Source organism: Sinocyclocheilus anshuiensis, unplaced genomic scaffold (genome assembly GCF_001515605.1).
Source record: "Sinocyclocheilus anshuiensis isolate Anshui unplaced genomic scaffold, SAMN03320099.WGS_v1.1 scaffold1082, whole genome shotgun sequence".
NCBI classification, from domain to species: domain Eukaryota; kingdom Metazoa; phylum Chordata; class Actinopteri; order Cypriniformes; family Cyprinidae; genus Sinocyclocheilus; species Sinocyclocheilus anshuiensis.
In genome coordinates, this window is record NW_015542379.1 from 1808746 (window position 1) to 1832725 (window position 23980).

The 23980-nt window shown below is 35.4% G+C and overlaps 2 protein-coding genes across 7 annotated transcripts in view; one reads left to right on the forward strand and one right to left on the reverse strand.

The window, feature by feature from the left end:
• Positions 1–17327: 17327 nt before the first annotated feature.
• Positions 17328–18446, forward strand: LOC107692533 (ATP-sensitive inward rectifier potassium channel 1-like). The gene has a single exon (XM_016491614.1). It carries the CDS (start codon positions 17328–17330, stop codon positions 18444–18446), a length of 1119 nt encoding a protein of 372 aa, XP_016347100.1.
• Positions 18447–21051: 2605 nt separating this feature from the next.
• LOC107692484 (Friend leukemia integration 1 transcription factor-like) overlaps positions 21052–23980 on the reverse strand; it is a 30988-nt gene continuing 28059 nt past the window's right edge. For all 6 annotated transcript variants that reach the window (XM_016491554.1, XM_016491553.1, XM_016491552.1 and 3 more), the window contains 3 exons: positions 23861–23923; positions 23567–23614; positions 21052–22392 (listed from right to left, as the gene is read on the reverse strand). In XM_016491554.1, the coding sequence (XP_016347040.1) occupies positions 21863–22392; positions 23567–23614; positions 23861–23923 (641 nt within the window). In that variant the 3' untranslated portion in view covers positions 21052–21862. The remainder of the gene's footprint in view (positions 22393–23566; positions 23615–23860; positions 23924–23980) is intronic.

Genomic DNA, 23980 nt, shown 5'->3' on the forward strand with positions numbered 1-23980 from the left:
CAGTTGCTCTCTTTCTCTCTGTTTTGGTTGTCCAGTATAAATTAGCATGAATTGACCCTGTCAGTGCAGATTTGATCTGTTTGAACTGAAATATTGTGACCTGACAAAACAACAGGAGAGATAATAAAATAATAAAGACAAAACATACCAAGGGCAACACGAACAATCAGGACAGGATGATAGAGACAGAATTAAATAAATAAAAAAGCTTTGTCCTGTAGCAGTCTGTCAGTAATTCGTTTTGCTCTGATCACTAAATGTGAAAAAAAAGGCTTTACACACTTATTTTCAGAGAATATCTTTATTTAGCACACCTTTTGCCTTTTCATTTTTTTATATTCATGCATTTAAAACCTTATAAAACATAGAAAATCATTACCCCGGCACAGTAAATCTGACTAAACGTCCCCTTGTGGACATTAAATTCTTAATAATAATAATAATAATAATAATAATAATTATTATTATTATTCTGAAACAGATTTACACTTTGGTACACTTTAAAATGAGCCATTTTTAATGGTTTTCAGACACCTAATTGCATGTTATTTATTTAATTGAAGATGTATGATAACATATATTTATATTAAATACAGTTGTTTGGATGTTTTTGACCCACCTACGTATCTTTAATTTTATAATTACTTCTATTGTCTTTGAAATAAGTTACTGCTGAATGTACTGACAAGCATTTATGCTAAACTAACATATACTATAATGTACTTTCTATTGAAAATTGTGTCTTGTATTTAAAAATATTTGTAAATGCACATTCGCAATGATAAAGTCACACTTGATATATTTAAGTTTAAATGTAATATCAAAAAACACACTGCAGTTAAACTAATAATTAAGTACTTTTTATGTGCTTTAGTGTTTAGTTAATCAGCACATCAAAATAAGTGCACTTCTTTAAAACATGACCAACTATTATCAAAATGCAATATTTAAAATGTATTTTAAAGTAAAACCTTTAATTTAAATTATTTCAAAGTGCAATTTGTTGTGTACTTAAGTGTGTTAAGAAACATAGTCATGGAAGTGTCTCTCTTTAGGTACACTTAAATAACTTTTTTTCATTAATATTGTATTATCAGCAAGTATTGTTTTTTTCCCTCTTTAATAAACATTTAATAATTAAAGTGCACATGCAATATAGTTAAGCACTCGTCTTTTCACAAGAGACAGGGCTTAAATTGCTTCAGTTTATTACTTTTCGCTCACTGTGAGCTGACTTGTCTAGTTTAATTGTCAATTGTATGCTTTAAAAAACAGTACGATATAATATATAATAGCATCATTTCCGTGTCTATGAGCAAGGATGGTAAAATGTAGGTTGCATACTTTAGAGGATTCTGTGCCAGTCGAGCAGCTGCCTTTGAAGTGAATGAGAACGCTAGCAGACAATTATAGGGCTGGTTGGGATGCTCAAATGAACAGAGCAATGTTATAGTGCATATTAAGCATTATACTTAAGTAAGCACACTTACATTATTTCGTGTGTGCATCACATTTAAGAGTCTTGTAAACTCAAAATAGTTTTCTGTTTTGATCAGCAGCTATGCTTTGAGAACAAACAGTGGATGAATACACATCACAGTGCTTCATTTATATATCTCTCTTTTTAATGTGTGATAAAGCATTACTTGATGCCGCATCAATCAGCTGACCCTGTAATTGCAAAATCAATAAACATTTTCAATGGGTTATCAATCCAATCTTGAAAGTGTAATCAAAAGCTTGGTCCTTCATTATTCCAAGCTTGTTATTTATTTATTTATTTATTTTTCCTCACTGAATCACTAAGAGACTTGAGAGGAAGGTTATAGAGATGTGAGAACAGAGGAAATAAAGACAGCAGATCAATGCAGTATGTCATAAATCTTTAATTCTTAATTTCAGTAGGTTAGGACAGGCCAGTTTTAATCAATGCAATCTCTATCAGTGTGTAAATTATGTTTAAAAAATGCGAAGTGCTGTTGAAACATTCCCTAATATGTCGAAATAAAATAATTTAGTAAATGTACTTTTCAAGACTGAACCAGCATTTGGTTTCATTCACATTCTGACCAGTTGCTCTCTTTCTCTCTGTTTTGGTTGTCCAGTATAAATTAGCATGAATTGACCCTGTCAGTGCAGATTTGATCTGTTTGAACTGAAATATTGTGACCTGACAAAACAACAGGAGAGATAATAAAATAAGAAAGACAAAACATACCAAGGGCAACACGAACAATCAGGACAGGATGATAGAGACAGAATTAAATAAATAAAAAAGCTTTGTCCTGTAGCAGTCTGTCAGTAATTCGTTTTGCTCTGATCACTAAATGTGAAAAAAAAGGCTTTACACACTTATTTTCAGAGAATATCTTTATTTAGCACACCTTTTGCCTTTTCATTTTTTTATATTCATGCATTTAAAACCTTATAAAACATAGAAAATCATTACCCCGGCACAGTAAATCTGACTAAACGTCCCCTTGTGGACATTAAATTCTTAATAATAATAATAATAATAATAATAATAATTATTATTATTATTCAAATATATTTCTGTGTAAATATAAATTCAAACAAGAACATGATATTACCTAAATGTAATTGCACATATAGATATCAGATAACAAACAAACAATAAAAAATAAAATAAATAAATAAATAAAAATGGACACATATGGAAATCAGGAATATTAAACTATACAAACTATACATATAATGAAATAGCAATAATAATAATAATAATAATAATAATAATTATTATTATTATTCAAATATATTTCTGTGTAAATATAAATTCAAACAAGAACATGATATTACCTAAATGTAATTGCACATATAGATATCAGATAACAAACAAACAATAAAAAATAAAATAAATAAATAAATAAAAATGGACACATATGGAAATCAGGAATATTAAACTATACAAACTATACATATAATGAAATAGCAAAATGAAATAATGCCTCCAAATGATCAAAGGCATAGCTGAGAATTTCGTGGAATGTACAATGAGAAAACCACTCTAGGAGGGCAAAAAAATGCACATATGAATCTCAGTGTTAATTTTTTAGATTTGAAGATTTGACTGCCCAAGGATTCAATTAGCTGTGAACATAAGGTGATGATTGAAACAGGAGAATGTAAATTAGTTAAGACCTACTGCTGGGGTAAATACAGTCAGGGTTAATCTTTTTTCTTGACTTACAAAATAATACTTCGTCAAGGTGTCAGCGGTTAGCAGTTATCGCTGGAGGATTGCGCTGGGGAACGGGAGCAGTGCAGGGAGACAAAGAGTCCAGAAAGTGATTTGCTGATGCCGTACTGAGCACTATGTAGGCTGCCTGCAGAGAAGGAGAGATATTGCTCACAGTGCTGATGATGTGAAGTAGAAAACGTAGACAAAACAAGGCCTTCAGCCAATACGGGCAATACGGGCACCTTGGGTGCAACAGTAGTGAATCACAGAATCGGTTAAATGCCTGATTTTATTTCACTCTGGTGTTTCAGGGCACAGAGGAAAAGGTGATAGTGAGCAGCATGTGGACCATGAATATCGATGAAGCCATCAAGACTGCTGATGTTAAAGATATTTTTTTATAGTTTTTTTAAGTCTAAAGAAATCAATAGTACTTAATCTCATGTGTACTAACATGTCCAGATGAGATGAAAGATCCAGGCAGGGGAAAAAAAAAAAAAAGGCATAAATAATCAAATCTCAAATGATTCTGCGGTTGCCAGACAGTCACGTTTTGCAATTCGATTGACTTAATCCACACCTTAACTGAGTTTAAACGTTGACATTTTCCAGATAATGCAACATTATTTAACTTTCTCATTAATCAACCTGCGGTAACATTTCATCACTGTCCATGTGTTTTACATAGATGTTGGGGGCAGCAGAGAGGATTGTTTAGAATAACAGTGCATAAAGAATAAAGTGCTGCTGTGATGCCATATTTTGTACTAACTTGTAAGTTTGCATCACACTGATTCCCATCAAAAACCCAGTAGAATTTTTCCATTGGCCTTTGGATCATTGCAGAAAATAAGCTCTGTGACCAACAAAAAAATTCTGATTCCTACACATTTTTTTGATCATGATAAACTTGATCCCTGAATTCCGTAGCCTACATACAATCACCAAAAAACAAAACAAAACAAAACTAAAAGTAGGCTATAAATGAACTACACCATGGTCACATGACCTTAATAATGAAGTTACTGTATTTACATGCATGCATTTGGCAGATGCTTGTATCCATACAGTGCTTTTTATAAGTTCACACATTTTCTTGGAATCAATCTCATGACTTTGTCAGCATCACGCTTTCTGCTTTGAGCTACATGAACTTGACAGGTAACATTTGGAGGGAAAGCATTTGGGGTAAGTGATGAAACTTTTTTTATTGAAGCTTGATAAATCTTCAGTAGTGCTGCATAGTGATATCTGCCAGAGAAATGTTGTTTAATATGTGCTTGCTGAATAATAACAAATCTAGAAGTCGTTTATCGTAATGATGGCATGTTTATTATCGGGCCGTCTGGTCCGGATGCTTAGTGAGGGTGTTTCTGGTTCCAACTAATGGAAATAAAATGCAGTATATGTTGAATATTCAGCAGCTGAGCAAGCAAAACAGTGAAAATGTATATTAGGAGCTTTAGTGGGAGAAGAGAAAATGTAACTGTTGAAGCAGAAGAATGATACACTTCCACTGAAATATTCGACTTATTGACTGAATGATTTGGGGACACATACCACTGCCGTCTTGAGAGTGCAGACTTTAAAGTGTAGCTATATGCCAGACAGTCTGTTAGATCGTTTTGAGTTGTTTTCCAGCAGGAGTTTGTCTGAAGGGATCTTTGGCTAACTATTGAAATACCATTTGAATGCAGAAAATGGAGTGTAAATGCAGGGAGTCTGTGGGAAACCTCAGGTATAAGTGCTTGGAAGTGCTCACTTTTATTATTATTTCTTCTGCGTCTATGTATAAAGTATCTCAGGCTTCAAAAACTATTGTTGGTTATGTAGTAAGTGATTTTAAGCAGAAAGACTGTTGCAGACATCGTATTGAAGCACTGAACTCAATGTCATCAGACTGCTCATTTAATTTGTATATATTGTGTGGGCTGGGTGTCTGTTTTTGGTCCATTTGTCTCCTTGTTATTTTGTATATAGACAGGCAGAAGCGATGCTCAGGTCAGGATCATGTCTTTCACTCCCACACACTATACACAAGGAAGAAAATCACCTTATTTGTGTAGCAGATCTGTACAGATCAAACGGCATTAATTGGTCAAATACTGTACATCACATAGCTCTAAATTATATGGATAGTTTGTTAAAAATTAAATGTATGGCTGATCTAGTTGGAAATGCATGTGGAATATCACAATATGCTGAAATTGGAGGGTACAAATCCAGTGAAGTTGTCTTCAGTGGCTCAAGTCCAGCCTGTAGGTCATTTCTCCAAGTGTCTCAAGTAGACATTGCTTGATGAGAATATTTTTCTCAAGCTTTTTTCTGCAGTCGCTCAGAGCGCTTTACTGAAAAGATGATGTATGGTCCTCAGCCTGAACCTGATGCAGTTTTTAAGACTTGTTGAACTAGGAAAAGCCTTTAAAAAACCTTCATGAAATGAATTACAAATGACATTTATTTCACACATTTAATAGAAGTAAAGGATTTTTTTTAAAGATAAAATTGTACACAAGAGCCTCATTTTGGAATTACAGCAGAGTGAAGGATGGAAATTATATATAATTTCTATATAATATATATATTAGGGCTGTCAGTTTAATGCATTAATTAATTAATTATGAAAAAAATAACGCGATTCAAATATTTTAATGCAGTTAACGCACTGGCCCCGCCCCTAGAACTGTATGTCATCTTACATTTCATACAGTTTACTGTTAACAAATATGATGCAGGGCAACAACTCCATAAATGCAGATATGCCCTAAAATTCAAGATATTGGTGCAAAAAAATGCCCCTGTATGAATTTTTGTCTCATATTTACAGTATATCATTCGGTATCACACGAGCAGGGAGAGCAGTATCACACGAGTGCTGATTTTGTCCTGAATATCACGAGTTTAAATGTGATTTTATACAACAGTTAAGTAAATAAGAAGTTGATATCGTGCTATATTTTAAACACAATATTATGCGTTTTTGCACAATTTTGCAGAGAACATATTACCTTTAAAGCCATAGCAGAATTGTTGTGCGTCTCCGAGCAACACAGCACTGTTTAATTTCTGAACGAATCGTGTGAATCAATGATTCAAAGACCCATTCATAAAGAGATCCATTTACAGTTGGCAGTTAGAACGAATCATAAAAGCATTTGTGTCAAATCCTGGACTTGACAATAAACATTACAGACATGCACAATAACAATTACCTCATATATATATATGTCTGAAAAGGACTAAAGTCATTAATCTCTTTGTTAGTTTTTTTTCCATGCATCGTGAATAGGAACGTTTGCCTCATATTTAATGTTAAAACATACTCTTTTGGGTCATGCTGTGTATTTTTCTCTTTTTTCCTCCTCAAAAGGAAAATGCATCATATTTAATGTTATAACATACCCTTCAAACCCCATTGTTTAGTATTTTCATTAGTGGACTGTTTGTTTTTGTCAAGTTTGTCATGTTTATTGCACTTGCACTTTTACTGCTGAACTCTTTGATCTGTTTGCTGTGAAATAAAAACATAAAGCACAGTTCTGCCCCCAGATACAATACAAGACTAAACGAGGGAAAATAACGAGACACACCTGAACCAAATGAACTCAATCAAACAAGGGAGAAACTGGGTCACGGGGAGCACATGGGGAAAAACCACACAAAACAGGAACACCAGGCTGACAGAAAGGACATATACATCACATTAATTAGATTGGATCCTGCATAAATCTAACCGGAAATGTGGTAGGCGACCTGGAGCTTTGGCCCTCAAAATCACCCAATCATTCCCAAGTGTAACTCCATTAGTGACGTCTAGTTGCAGTCTTGAGGGTGCAGTTTTTCATTTGTAGCCAGGATGCTATGCTGTCTATTAAATCTATCGCTCTCTAACTTTGTGAGTTATTCTTCAGGTTAAAGCATAGAGGTGACACCTAGAAGATAAAGATGTATTACTAAGAGATCGATTTATTATAGGTTCGTCGGACCCCAATGCAGCAGACCATGTAAACTCTCACAAAAGGGTACAAAAGCTGTCAGTGTGCCGGTACCCTTGTTGCTGAATAAAAGTGTTAATTTCCTTCAGAAAAAAATAAAATAAAATAAAATAAAATAAAATAAAATAAAATAAAATAAAATAAAATAAAATAAAACAAAATAAAATTAATTAATTAATTAACAAATAAATAAATTAATTAATTTAAAAATACAAAATAAATAAATACATTTATTTATTTATTTATTGTTGAGCAACAAATCAGCATATTAGAATAATTTCTGAAGGGTTATGTGATACTGAACACTGGAGTAATGATGCTGAAAATTCAGCTTTGATCACGGGAATAAATTATATTTATATAGACCTACTAACTTGTTAATTGTAACATTAATAAAGACTGGTTTTATAATGCCTTTTAATGATACATGAAAACATAGAGAACATATTCTATTAAAATCAACATGACATAAACACTGAACCTATTTACTTAATTCACATTCCTGGTTTTATTTTGAATGATTCATCAGTGCTTGTTATACCAAAGAAAAAACAAATAAATTGTTCAACAGATGAAAAACAAATGAAGGTAGAGTCATCGATGCGAAGAACAGTTTTGTGATTGTCACTACTTACTGTGACATCAGATGTATTGTTTTTATTCCACAGCAAACTGATATGAAAACAACACTTCAGAGGACAAATGAAAATAAAATGGTGATTGAAAAATAATCACTAAAAAGGGTTTCAAAGGCGTGACATCAATGATGCACATTTTCCTATTGAGGTGCATGAAGGGAAAAATAAATAAATAACAGAGGCCACAAGGGAATGTTTGAACATCAAATACAATGTGCATTTTCCTACTGACGATGCAAGGTAAAAACTAACAAAGGGATTTACATCTTTGTTTGAAAAAGTCTGGGTCATGAGAAGCAGTCAGGTTTGAGTTTTAAACAACATAGCTCAAACATCCCACAGAGCAGCAAGGAGTTCATTTCTAAAAAAAATAAATAAATAGAATATGGCATGGTTGCAACCATGTTTAAAGGACTGCATGAATTTATTTAGCTCAAACAGTGGAGTGCTATACTAGTGATTCTGAAATTATGGGTTTGAATATAGAGAGTACATGAAATGAATTTCTATCTTGAATGCAATGTATTGAAAGTTATTTTGGATAAAAGTGTTTGCTGAATACAAACTTTATCCCCACACTGAAACAAGGTAGTTGTAGCAAGTCCTTGATTTTTAAGTAGACACTGGGTTGAGGGGAAGATGGATGGGCCAATGGGCAATGGGAAAACCTATTTCAGACTGCAAACGATTTGAGACTAGCGTTAAAGTTCAGGAGGAGAACCACAATAAAACATACTGCCAAAGCTGCACAACAGTCCACGTCTCTCAGAAAGGCCTAATCAAAGAATCTTTGAGAATCTGTGGCAAGACGCAAATTAGTGTTTACAAATGATCCCTATTTGAACTGAAAGAGCTGGAGCAATTTGTTTTTGAGCAATTTAATTAAATATCAATTTTGCCAAGGGGAATGGATACGAATGAAATCCCAAATATATATAAATATATTTCCAAATATAAAAAATGCAAAAAACATTCCCTCAAATATGTTTTAAAATGTATTTATGCAAATATATTTTCTTTCAATATACTTTTTGGTATTTTTTATATTACTGAAATATATTTTAAATTACATTTTTTTTTTTGATTTAAAAATACTTTGCCCTTCATATATTCCAATCCAAGAAAATACATTAACATTTAAAGAAAAATCATCAAGGAATATACTATACACATTTAATTTAATTTAATTTAATTTAATTTTTTTGATATATACATTATTATTTTTTTATCTCTAGCAGGCTATTCCATCAACATTAGGTTACAGACTGGATTTTTATTTTTATTTTTTATTTAAATATATTTTGTTGTATGAAAGTTGAAAGTAAATATATTTCCTATTATATTACCAAGTATATCCTATATATGGACGTGACTGTATATAGATTTTTTTTATTTTTTTATTATCTTCTGTGTTAGAATTAATTTACAGGGCCATAGTTTGCAATTCTTGAGCTCGGTACAAAACCGTCATTACAGACAAATCTCAAAAGTGTAAAGCACTATGAGTGTTATTGTCACCTGACTGATATGTGATTTTCTCTTTTATCCTTCCTAACAGGAATATGTGCATCATAGTTGATGTGACAACAAAAGATTGTAGGCTGGGTGATTTCTGTCCCTTTTTGTCCTTGTTAGAGGAAAAGCAGCCTGATCTTTGATGTTATAACATGCCCTTGAAATTCAATTGTTTTGTGTTCACAGCAGCGATCGCTTGCAGTGTTGAACTAGTTTGCGAGGTTTATTGTAATCACCATTTCTTTAACATTTCACTTCTGTACAGTTTATTATTTTGTAAAAAATGAAAAGCACAACACAGTGTTATCTCCAATACGTCATTGGTGGTTTCAGTGTGTTCCCCGAGTACGAAAATAGGTGGAAAATACTAAGAATTACCATAATTATGAGTTGCAAACTTTGAAGTTGCAACTGAACAGCTCTTCAAATCACAATTACAACTGAGAACTTCAGGAATAATCTGCTACTTCAGTATATACATATACATTAGGTCATTGCCGTTGCCCTCTGTATGATGAGACATGAGTGTCTTTCACTAAACACAGAAATCATACACTAACACTTTCTTTAAAAAAAATCTATAAATGTATTTTTTATGACAATTACTTATGATTAAATAATAATGACACTGAATGTCATTTGCTTTGTCAAGAGACAATTACTTATGGTAATAATACAATAAATAATAATGACACTAAATGCCATTTGTGAACCATGACACATACTATTATAGTTTTTGCTAATATTTAAAATTAGGTTTTAATTTTACACTTTTTGTATTTATTTAAATGTTAGATAACATTTCCTGTTTTAGTTACAGTAATTTTGTTGTTCTTGTTGTTATTATTATTATTAAACATGTCTCTAAAGTTGTATTATTACATTTTTAGTTTAGTTTATTTAGTTTTAGTTTATTTTTTAAATAATGAGAAGATGTGGCAATTATAGCTGAAATTTGTATTTTATTTATTTATTTATTTATTTTTTGTTATTTTATTTTATTTTATCAGTTAATATTCATTTTATTTCCAATAATGAAAACGTCTTTTTATGGTTTTAATTAACCAAACCCATATGACTTTCTTTCTTCTAAGCAACATTAATGAAAGTCATAAATATTCTGTGGGAAGAATATATTCTGAGATTATGTTTATATACAATATATGTGTGTGTGTGTGTGTGTGTGTGTGTGTGTGTGTGTGTGTGTGTGTGTTTGTGTCTGTGTGTTAGAACATGAGGACAGAATATTCATTATTGGCTAAACTGTCCCTTTAAGAATATTTTACAGTACTGATGAATGTATAGTCAGGCTACATATGTGCTGTTCAATAGTTCAGCGCACTTTACTCACACGCTGAGCTGAGTTTCATAATAAATCACACTGGACTGTCTCATTTTAGTTTGAAGTGGTGTTCAGCGCCCACATATGAGAGTATAACATCAGCGCTCGTCATGTGGATCAGTTCTTCACATTAGCTGTGCGCTTAGCAGACTATCCAGACTTCACAGTTAAACTCAGGCCTCATAACAGAGGTTTCATTTGCATCTCTGAAGTCTTGATGAAGCTGATTATTCTCAGATACAACATGTTTGTTTTTGCTCAGCAGCGACTCCTATCAGAAAGCAGTGGAACTGCAATGGTTCCACTTGCAGGTGCCGTAAATATTCTCAAAGTACTTCGAGGTGATGTTTCAATACATGAGACGTGGAGCAGAAAATCAGGCTGTTTCTCAGATGCTTTCCTTCTTGAAGTAAACAAGGAGCTGTTGGCTAAAATACAGCCGCTGTTTGCCAGCAGTCCTTGGCCTTGTCTATGTGACAGCTTTCTGCTGGCTAGACACCAGCTCTGACGGCCGTATTTATCAAGCCAAACGAGAATCTAAACAGGTTCTGGCACATTATTAAGTACTATGTATCTATTTTATGAGCTCTTTGTACTCTCAGAAAGTGAGTGAATAAAAAAGAGGCTTTAAAAGCAGAATCAGCTCATTCTAGATGAAGAAGGAAACGCCAAAGGATACTGACCAGCTGATCGAGGTTTGTTTTCTCGACTCTAAAGAAAGGTGAGTTGCAGTTTTTACCTGCAATTTTTCTCTCCACAGCTGAGATGCCAGATTTGTTAAATCTGTAAGTCAGAAAAAAAAAGAAACAAAATAGAAGAAAGCTACAAGCTACACATCATTTCAACTAGTTCAGCTACACTCAAGCTGCCCTGTTAGAAAAAAAGTAGTAAACTACTACATCAAAACCAACCAATGAGTGAAAATTCAAATCAATCTGTGAATTATTATTATTTTTTGAATCAGTTCAATTTTAAGGAAGAACTACATTTTAGGAGGAGTTTACACAACACCATTTTCAACTACAATTAAAACAAATTTTAATGTCTTTTTTATTCAAAACACCACAACATTGGCATTCTCGGGGCCTGAACATTTTTGAAACGGGTTTCTAAGATTGCGTTTTTGAGAACGATACCATTATTGTCTCCATGTAAACTCCTTAAACGTGAATTTGGTGCCGTCATGCATGTGTATTACATTTTGAGTCTAATGTTCATAGTGTTTCTTTACAAAGTGACATTGCCAACTACTGGCCTGGCATGCATAATACAGCTTTTTTAGTCATTTTTGCAGATCTCGTGTTAAAAACAAAATGTTGCCTGTACGCAGAACTTTTAGTGAAAGCTTTTCAAAAATACAAAGGCAAAACCTTTCTGTTTTTTAGTGCATTGTTGCATCCCGTTTTAAAGCTGTTGACGAAATCTGTGAACATTAAGACTTTTGTTCAAATTCACACAAAAATGCATTTATGCATAATCACACATTTGATGTTAATTTTCCATCTGCAGTAGCTCAAACAGTAGTGTGCATTGCTAACTTGAAAATTTACTTTGCCACCTCAACTAAGAAGTCAACGCTTCTGCGAATTGTTCGAATGAGGGAAAAGTTAAAAAAAGTCAGGCATTTTTTCAGGCATTTATATGTAACATTTTACATGTTGTGAGTTTTTCAAAAAAGCGTGTCCTGCTGGCCGTTTAATGCATTTAATTTCAAAATAATTTATGAAGTAGAAAACATCCAGGTCATAGAGACTCAGCATTTTCTTAACAGAATGGATTTGAGACTTACAACTGTTGCCGTTTACACAAATACACAAGTTCACATCGCAGCAGAAAAGTCAGTGTGGAAAAACTTCTTTCTCGGATCAGTGGTCTTGAATGGCAGCCTAAGGCAACATTTCGTGGTTTGGTATTATTGAAAAGTTTATTATGGATTTTCCATTGAGAGCTTCACTAAAGTAAATTTGGTCTTCGGCATGTCAAAGCGCATGAAGGTATTGAACTGAATGAAGATTAAAGCCGAATAACTGGCAGGAGAACTAGGGTACCATATGTGACCCTGAAGCACAAAAGCAGTCTTAAGTCGCTGGGGTATATTTGTAGCAATAGCTAAAAATACATTGTATGGGTCAAAATTATAGATTTTTCTTTTATGCCAAAAATAATTAGGATATTAAGTAAAGATCATGTTCCATGAAGATATTTAGCAAATATCCTACCGTAAATATATCAAAACTTAATTTTTGATTAGTAATATGCATTGCTAAGAACTTAATTTGAACAACTTTAAAGATGATTTTCTCAATATTTTGATTTTTTTTTGCACCCTCAGATTCCAGATCTCCATATAGTTGTATCTCGGCCAAATATTGTCCTATCCTAACAAACCATACATCAATGGAAAGCTTATTTATTATTTATTAAATTGACACTTCAGATTGGTTTTGTGGTCCAGGGTACAATATATACACAGAGAGTCCATGCTGCGCACCTGAAAGGTCAAGATCAGTTTCTTACTCTTCAGAATTGAGATCTAAACAACAGCTGAATAGTGTGAACATCTAATAAAGAGTCTTAATACTTCGTAATTTGGTCACTTTAAGTAAGTGAAACATTTTCCCAGTTCTTCCCAAAGTAATTATTGTAATAAGACAGAATACTGATGCAAAACAACAAAAACTGTGGCAATACTTCAGAAACATTGCTCTGTGTTTATGCTCAAGGCTCTTTGGATTCTAAAACACCATTACTTTGCATTGATTGTTGACCAGTAAACACAAGGCCAATTTGAAATCCAATCATAAAAGAAACAGCACTGTGATGACAAAACTCACTATTACATGAACATCAATGCATTTAGCATTGCTTTGAATGTCTAAAGTGTTTCTTGCTAGTTGTACTCACTCACTCTTAAGTCGTTCTGTCATTTCAACATCAGTGGAGCACAGAAGAAGATACTCTTTAGAAATGTCTCTGTTTTTTTTTTTGTCCATCCATACAGTGAAATTCAATGAAATCTCCAAAACTGGTTACTAACATTCTTCAAAGTATGTTCTTTTGTGTTGCACTAAAAGAAAAAAACAAAGTCACACTGGTTTGGAATGACATGATAGTGAGTAAATGATGACTGGTGAACTATCCTTTTAACATCACATGTTGAAATGATCATCGCAGCTAATCAACATCTCGTTGATACTCAAGCCAACAGCACAATGGTGAGTGTGATATTGCTCGAGTATAAAAGTTCATTAAAGAGTGTGGAATTTTTTCATCGACCATTTATTACGTGTTCAGCGAATATTTGCATCATGTAGCTATACTCGCTCAAGATTACTCACGGGAAGTTTTTACGTTACTCGCATGAATAAGAAACATAAAAACAATAAGAACCATTTTCTGAACTGGACGTGTCAAACCGGATGTGCTGATAAGCTCTTCAATCGCTGGTTGGCTTTTTCAACTTTAAACTTTCAGTTTTTCAACTTGCGCGGAAGACACAATTAAGGTGAACATCGCATGTTTGCGGCAAACGCATCAACCAATTTGCGTCGCCCAGTGCGAATTTGCGTCTCTGCAATGACTTTGTATGAAATCTACTCGCGCAAATAATTAAATTCGATTTTGGTGTTAGAAACCTGCATTTTTAGACATGCAAGACAAGTTATTTTGTCTGTTTAGTTCCAAATGACGCAGTAAAAACTGTTGTCTTGATTAGAATCCGTTATGGGGAATTAACTTTTGTGTAAAACAATGCGTAACAGAAATGATAAATGATATGATTTGATTGTTAAAGAAACAAATGAGGATTTCCAGGAAGCGATTTCAGCGATTTCGACAGCCCTGAGTACACCAGTCCCTCATTTCAATGACAAAAGACGCTATCAGTGTCAGCAGACTTGTAGAATCAGTCTCTGTGGAAAGAGAAAGGTTTTGAGCTCTCAGGTGAAACCACTGTCATTTTCACTCACTGTCCAAAGAACAAAAGATCAGAGAATGAAAGATGAGAGTCTGAAACACCAGTCGGTCTGTGAACTTACACAGTCCTTCTGTGTCACATAACAGATGACTGACATCTTTTCAAAATCCTTCAGCGACTAACATCTGATTTGCACTTCTAGAAGAAACAGTCTGATACAGTACATCTGATTGATCGTGAATGCAATGATTTCTGTTTGTGCTAGACTTTAAACTAGATCAGAATTAACTAATGTGATCTCATCAACATTTGCAGAAATTCATAAGTAAAGTGTGTTTCTAGCACACATACATTAATGCATGTTCGGATTGACACGGAAAAGTACATTCCTCGTCATTTACTAACAAATGAATGTCTTGCTATGGGATTGTGTCTGAATATTAGACCTTGGGTAACACTTCATTTTAAAGACCAATTCTCACTCTTAACTAGCATGCATATTGTCTGTTTATTAATGCTTATAGAATATCTTAATCTGCATGACAGTATTTCAGATCCCTAAATCCTAACTAAACTTAACAACTACTTTATAAACTAATAATAAGCATCAAATTAGTAGTTTATTGAGGCAAAAGTCATACTAATAGTTAGTTGGACCTTAAAATAAAGTGTAACCGAACTTTGTATACTGAATAGTTTTGAATAGTTTTTAGTGTCTACCAAAACATACAAAAATGCAAATATGCGCAATAGATATTTCTCTATAGATCCCCAAATCAAAACACTCGAGTTGCAGCAAAGCGTCACCTTTGACCTTTGTGGTTTGCAGCCTGCTGGTGACCCGAAACATTGACAAAAGACTGATTTATCACTGCAAGCATCGCTTAATATAACATGACCATCGCTGATGATGAATATTTATGGCAAAGCAATAAGTGGTAAGTGATTTTGTGGGGGTACCTTTAACAGTTCAGCGGTTACAGCGTGTCGTGCGGGAGTGTGTAAAGTACTTTCGTCTTGAGTAAATGCACCCTGAACGCTCCCCTTGCGTAAAGCATTTTTGTGTATACATAAACAAGGGGTAAACACAGCATGACTGTGTGAGTAGGAGGGAAGCCTACAAAAGGGCAGAGTCAGGCATGAGTTGTCAGAGACACCTGGATAGAAAGAAAGAGAAAGAGAGAGTGTGAAAGAGTTAAGGAGGGACACAACTTATTAATGAGTAACACACACATGTTGATTTCCAATTTCCTGCTTTAGCTCACATTTAAGAGACAGGAAAGAGCGGACGAAAACACACAAGCAAGTGAACCGGAGAGCGAGTGAAGTTTTGGCACCTCGGCTTCTGTAGCAGGTAAGCCGAACATCTCTACATCTGTGATGCTTTCTTACATCTGCAGTGTGAATCTCAGCTCATCCGATGTTCAGTCTGGTTCGCTCATCAGCACTGATATCCCTCATGGTATTTTGGGAACATTAAATTCATAAATCAGCACAGCAGATGATTGGTGGCGGATGGGAACTGCGGGTTCCTCTGGCTGGGCTGAACAGTTGCTATTCTGTGCTGTAATTGAGCTTCGGAACAGAGTTGATGTGTATTCTAATAGACTCTGCATTAAACATTAAGCACACTCCAGAGATGGAACAAATGGATATGGAGCGAACCGAGCAGCACTCAGCCGCTCATAAACGACAGATAAGCGGAGATTGCCCTAAACACGCTGCTATGCGACGCCTGCATTTACCAGCGCTTTTATTTACTGTTGTAATTAAGTACAATGAAACATTCAGAATGTGATGAGTAGCATGATTGTGAATCAAAGCCTGCGGAGAAACCAGTCAGGTGCAAGACGAAACTGACAGTTTAGGGCTTATTGATTAAACTGATTTGCACTTGTATGCATAGCTCATAAAAAAAAGTATTTTTTTTTTTTAAATGTGGTCATATTTTAAGATCGTAGAGCTACTTAAATGTGAGTTGTGTCACTCGCCTTCAAATTCAACCTAGGCTCATTTAAAATACAAAAACGTACCCATACATACATTTCACTGCAATTTCATACTGAAATGAACACTAGAGGCAGTAAAACATCAACCACTTTTTTTATTCTTTTTCACACAAATTATGATTACAGCATCAGATTATCAATTCACTTGAGCAGTTCCTTGCACAATGCTATATTATGACCTCAAAACACACTGATGCCATTCTGCATAGATCTAAGAGATTGGCCAATGCTTAATAAACAATAGCACTCTCACTCATGCGGTGATTCTTGCACTAAGCACAGGCTATAACTACTTTCAAATGAACTCTCACAATGTCCTAGAGAGAGAAAAAATACACTGAACTTGTTCAATCTGATATCTGTGATGTAACAATAAAGAGCCTCAGCAACTAATCACATTGCAACTGTATTGTGTTTCTCAAAGTTATTGGGAATGTTATTTGAAAAGGCCCAGATTCGAAAGAATTGTTTACTGTTTGCAAAATGTGAAATCAACTCAGGTGTTTATGCACGTACGGTATGTGGACAGATTTGGCTATCTTGTCTCATGCATAACAATAGGCAGTGTTTATCTCTAAATACTTCAGTCTGTTGGACAACACTTTCTCTGTCGCTGTAGCCGAGAGTTTCCGGTGTGCTGTTTTGTTTTGCATTGGGTCTTGGTTTGGTTCTAACAAATATCGCTTCACTCTCTTCCCAGACAGACCCTCAGAATGACTCGTTCCTTGAGAGAGGTGGTGAAGGAGTACATGTCAGAGCGGCGAGTTCACAAATACCGCCTGGTGACCAAAGACGGCCGGTGCAACATTGAGTTCGGCAATGTGATGCACCGAAACCGCTTCGCCTACGTCCTGGACATATGGACCACCTTCGTCGAGACCCGCTGGCGGTTCGTCATCTTGTACTTCGTGGCGTCCTTCACCCTCAGCTGGTTCATCTTCGGCCTCCTCTGGTACTGGATCGCCAGAGACCACGGTGACCTAAAGTGGCAGAATCCACCCGAAAATAACACGGCATGCGTCTACAGCGTCAACACACTGACTTACGCCTTCCTCTTCTCACTGGAGACCCAAGCCACCATCGGATACGGAAACGTGTACGTCACTGACGTCTGTCCCGGAGCCGTGGCTCTGATCATAATTCAGAGTCTTATCGGCACCATAATCAACTGCTTCTGGTGCGGCGTGGTTATGGCAAAAATCGCTCTTCCCAAGAAGAGAGCCAAGACCATAACCTTCACCGACCAGGCAGTTATCTGCCCTAAAAAGGGCACCCTTTGCCTTCAGATCCGAGTGGCCAACCTGCGCAAGACTTTGATGATCGGTAGCCAGATTTACGGCAAGCTCCTGAGGACCACAGTCACTCCAGAAGGTGAGACCATCATCTTGGATCAGGTCAGCATTGACTTCATGGTGGACGCCGGCAAGGACAGCCTGTTTTTTGTGTGTCCTTTCACCCTTTACCACGTCATCGACAAAACCAGCCCGTTCTTTGACATGGCGGTGGACACTCTGCATCAGCAGGAGTTTGAGCTGGTGGTGTTTCTCGACGGAACGGCTGAGTCCACCAGCTCCTCCTGCCAGGTCAGGACTTCCTACCTCCCTCAGGAGATCATGTGGGGCTACGACTTCCTCCCAATCATCTCCCGCAGCAAAGAGGGAAAATACCGAGTGGACTTCTCCAACTTCGCCAAGGTGGTGCCTGTACCGACCGCTCATTGTGCCTACTGCTACCACAACGAGGCGGGACACCATCACCACTCCATCAGCGGCATTGATAACCAGGGCTTTGAGGTGATTGACATTGAGATGCCCAACGTCACCAAAATGTAAAGCTCTTTGACTCACATGTACTGAGCGACATTGCAAGGTCACCGTCTTGCACTATACTAGAAACACTGGACACAAATGCTTTTTGTCTCTCATAGTGAGCACAAGAGGCAAGACGAGTGTTTTATCTCTGGAAATTCCCCTATCTACCCACTGAAAAATGAAGTGCAGTGGCACTTTTTTTATTTTATGGAATGTAGTTATTATTTTAAAGAGCAGCTAGTGTTCAAAACTCTTTTTTCTGACAATATCAGAAATATAAAAGCGTAAATTGTCCTTGAGGTGAAACTAGAACTGTCTTCTGTTACAGGGTCATTGGGAATGAGATTATTAACTGAAAGTTCATTCATATGAGATTGACTTTTATGAATCCGTCTATGTATAAACGTCTAAGATGAACTGATTTCAAATTCCAGTGAACCAGCAGATGCTTTTATGCTCGGAATCACTCTGGGATTGTGTATTTCTTTGTAAATTAGTAGATATGGCTAATATTGCATTATTGTGTAAATGTCATTTGTATTTTGTATATATCATTTTGTAAATATATATTTTTTTTATAAATTAAAAAAAATATTAATTGGAATTTGTGGATTAGTTAATTGAAAATGGCTTTATAAAAATCAACCAGCATTTTTTAGTATTCACAGTTAAAAATGACCACATGAGGGCGCACAAGACAAAAAATAGATGACAAACAGTCAGCTTGACAACTCTCAGTGTGTGTAAAAATTATATATTTATGAAGTAGCAATTCCTATATATATATATATATATATATATATATATATATACACACACACACACACACACACACACACGCGCGCGTCAAAAAAATTGCATTATAATATAATAATGAAACAAACATAAACAAGAAAAATATATATGCTATCAATTCCTGGTCCCTAGTTCCCCTTGATTCAGCAGGGCCTCAGTGTGAATCCTGCAGGAAAGTCTCATCATACACAGCCAAACAAAGCAGTTAGTGTCACAGCTTCTTTGCCCTTAGCAGCGCTGATTACTTGGAAATTTGTAAAGCTCATAAAGCGTGGAGAGTTGTGCGTAAGGAAGGGTGGTGCGTGATCGAGCACTGCTGTCTGACGCTGTGGCCCGCTGACTCACTACATGACACATCAAATAATAAAGAGGCTTTAAAATATATTAGACGTGGGATGGAGATAATGCCCTGAAGAGCTCTCACTGCCAAACACTTAGAATTAATATATCTTACCTTAGACTACCGATGTGTTTGCAATCCTTTAGCACTGACATTACATCACTGATTTCTTAATTTTTTTTATTGTTTTATTTTATTCATCTCAGAATTTCCAGTGAGGTTTTTTTTTTTTATGATCTAGTCTTTTCCTTACCAAAACAGTAGATCAAATCCAAATAAATTAATACTCACCAGATTTAATGTCATTGTGGTCCTCAGATGTGCCTACGATTGTTTATGATCAACCAGTACTGGATTAGATTAAATATCATGTAGTCTAGACCATAAGATTGATTCATAAACAGTTATGTTGATGCCAGGCACAGATTTTCCGATTCATCTGTTTATAAGAGTGATTTTATATTTAACAGCTGAGATAAAGATGCCATTATTTGTATGTGATCATAAGAACTCGGTGTAAGCCAATACATGTTTAGTTTAGTGGTTTAGAACACCACCCTTTTAACAAATTCGATCAAAATATCGTTTCAAATTACGTACTGCCCAAATGACACACATTAAAAAAAGTTACATGGAGAGATTTTTAATGTAAAAACATTTATTTTGTCACATTTTACCTATACAACCTTTTTACAAAAGGTAATACTTAATAAATTGCAGAAACAACAAAATTAACAAAAAAGATTAATTGCAATATTTCATATATATTTATATAGTAATAAATTTAATATCCAAATACTTGCATATATAAAATAGCACAATTCCTTCATATCTGAGAGTGATCCCTTAAAGAGATGAAGAGCTGGGAATTTTCAATCAGCTTTTTTTCTTAATGCTACAAAATACACAAGGGGAAACACTTGTATAACACTGTCCGAACACTTTTTTTTCAGGCACAGTAACACAATTTGGCTTGAAGGCATTGTTATGGCACTTTGGGAACCTTTAGTTATGTAGAAGAGATTGTCTCTAAGCACGTTTGGTAAGGCATTTGCTCTTAAGGAATGAAAATATCAACTACGTATCAAAATAACCTTCTTATTGTCATGGCGACGCACCAAGAACTTTAGAAAATACAAGAAAACATTCATAAACGTATTGCCCATATGTACAGATACAAAACACCTACGTAGTACAAACTACCTTCAGTAACTGATAAAAAAAAGTTTGCATTTTGACCGAGGTCAACTCGTATTAACGTATGATTCTTAACACTGTCACATATGAAAATAGCTCTGCATAATTTATACAGTAAGATGCTTTAAATGCCTAGTTGACCTTTGATCAAAAAAAAAAAAATACTAGCAAATAGGTCTGACAAACGCACAGCGTTCGCGAATCTCTGGTTTCAACGTCTCGTGCTGCTGTTTCAACGGTCTTTTTCTTTCGAAGAGGTACTTTGCGCGAAGCCCACATTCATTCAGTCCATCCAAGACGCAAATCTCACGTGAACTCAACACTTTGGCTGTTTTGAGATGAAATCGAGTGGATTTTCACTGGCCAATGAAACGGGACTCCATGCGTCAGAAACGTAAAGCAGGCTTCAGTCCTTTCACATCAACGCCATCTCGGTCATCAGCATAGAAGAGCGCTAAAGATGAGTAAGAGAGTTTAGCTTGAGCCAGCTAGCCTGAGAAGCTCCTAATAAACAATCAGTCGCCACGTCCTCCGGCGAAGAGGAGAAACGGCGCTTGAATGCCAACATTTTTTCCAGTTGCCAGATTTGCTTTAGAAAAGAGAGTTCAGTCACGACTTGAGAAGATAAAGTTGTGTAACCAAGGCGGGTTTCCATAAAATCCAAAGGGAAGCAGGGACTAGGTCCAAAAATATAAACACTGGGTTCACAATTGCATTAAACACACAGGGTGAGTTTACAGTGATTCTTTTCTCGGTCGTTCGCCGACTTATACATAATAGAGGTGGTCTTTATTGGCTAGAAGGGATTCTGGCCCGTCGCTGCAGCTTTCAGATGTAGAAAGGCACAAGAAACATGCACACGCTCTCCAAAACAAACACTAACCCAACGTCCTCCAATAAGTAGTACTCCATTTTAAAGAGGATCAGCCATTTTTTGGTCCGTTTTGCTCTACTTTCTCTTTCTTTTCCAGCTTCTTTCAACATTACTTCCTTCTGCTAACTTTCCGGCCACAATCCCTCCAGTTCCAGCTTGCTTTTTTTTGTCTTTGCTTCGAGTGCAGTTCCAAGTTTTGGCATACGGGCGGCGGGGTGAAAGGTGAAGGTTTTAGTAGTAACTGCCTAGGTGGGAAGGCACGTGTGAATTGGCGTGACGCGGCACGCCGGGATTGGGATAAATCCCTCCCGCTGGAGAGCTCCAGTACGGGGTGGCATGCCCAAAGAAATTGGAGGACGTGACGGGCATGGAGGGAGGATGGGGCGAAACGAAGTTGACCTTCTGCTGGTGAGCGTGGTAGCTTGGCACATAGGGCAGGTCGGTTGGGTATTTGTACATGGTGGATTCGGTGGGATGGGGCTGCAGGGCTTGAGCGATGCCGTGGAAGTCAAACTTGTAGGCGTAACGCTTGCCGTGCACTTTGGTCATGATGTTTTTGTCGTAGTAGTAGCGCAGGGCGCGGCTTAGTTTGTCGTAGTTCATGTTGGGCTTGCTCTTGCGCTCGCCCCAGCGACGTGCCACCTCGTCGGGGTCTGTCATCTTGAACTCTCCGTTGGTCCCTTCCCAGGTGATGCAGCCGGAGTTGGCGCTGTCGGAGAGGAGCTCGAGCAGGAACTGCCACAGCTGGATCTGACCTGAACCTGGACAAACACACAGACAGAGTGTTTTACTAGAGACCCACAAGTCTTCATGTAGCTCAAACAGTAAGCATGGCACTGGCATCGCCAAGGTCATGAGTTCAATTCCCAGGCAAAGTAAGAACTGATAAAATGCGCATTTTGAATACAATGCAAGTTGCTTTGGATAAAAGCATCTGCCGAATGAATACATGTAATGTAAAATGTAAATATAATTGTTTTTAATTACAGCACAAATAAATATCAGTACACTATAAAAAAAAATTATATTGTTTGACGTTATAAATAACATTATAGGAGTATGTTTTATGAGAAAATGTTCACAGGTTTTACTTTAAAAATTCACATTTAATTCTAAATTTTACTTTCTGTTTCTTGGTAATTATTTGTGAAATTCTATCAATTTCTATAGTGTTATTATAGTATAATTGATATATTATTAATAACGTTTTTATTAATATTTTGAATTGTTTTTTTTTTGTTTGTTTTTATATTTTCCATTATATTAGTTTGTTTGTGATTTTTAGTTTTTATATGTCTATATTGTACTTTTTATTTCAGTTTTAGTTATTTTAGTACTTTCAAGTTAAACTAAGAGAAAATGAGATGCCTTGTCAATAGCTGAAACAAAAATGTGTTAATATTTATTTTTATTTTATTTTATTTCAGATAAACTTCATTTTTCAATATTTTTTTTTTATTTAAATTTTATTTTAGGTTTTAGTTTTAGCTTGTTTTTTAATGAAAATGCTTCAAATAAATCACACTATTTTTTCACTGTAGATGCAGATTTCTTTTGGAGTGATTTAAATTTAACATGTTTTTTTTTTGTTGGTTTTTTTTCTTTTTTTTAGGAAAAACTAAAAATAACTACCCATTTTCATAAATGATTAACACCTAAATTCACATTTAAAATAAGTGATTTTAACGTTTTGCTAATGTTTTAGTGTTTTTATTTTTTAATTATTTAAATATTATAGAATATTAGAACAGAACAGAAATAATATAGAATCAACCAATTCTTAATTAGTGGCATAACATGAAAATAATCTGCATCATCCAGAATTTTGATGAAATATTAAATATTAATATTTTAATAGAATACGTCTCTAAATGAAAAAAATTTTTTTCCTAAAATGCAGTGTAGCTCAGAAACAGTAAGCCTCCATGTTGTTACCTGGGTTGGCAAGTCGACTGCTAGTGGGTCCTAATATTTGGTAAGGATCTGAAAGTAAAGAGAAATGAATCTAGACGTGACCTTTGAACTGGACAAATGTCACAATTTAAAAGTCTTGAACTTGCTCTCCAGTAGCTGAACTGGTGAAAAATATTACTATTGCAAAACCACAAAAAAGTTCAACTCCCAGAAAATGAATAAATAAAAACATACTGCAAATGCACTTGCCAAATGCATAAATATGAAATGTTTTTGAACGCATGCGTGTGCTCGTGGCAGAGCGCTGCTGCTTACCGGGCTGAGGCCGAGCCTGTTCAGTGTTCTTGGACACGTTCTGAGACACCACTGTAGGAGAGCCTGAGAAATGGAAAGAAAGAGCGCGACAGAAAGAAGGAGAGAGAGAGAGAAAAAAGT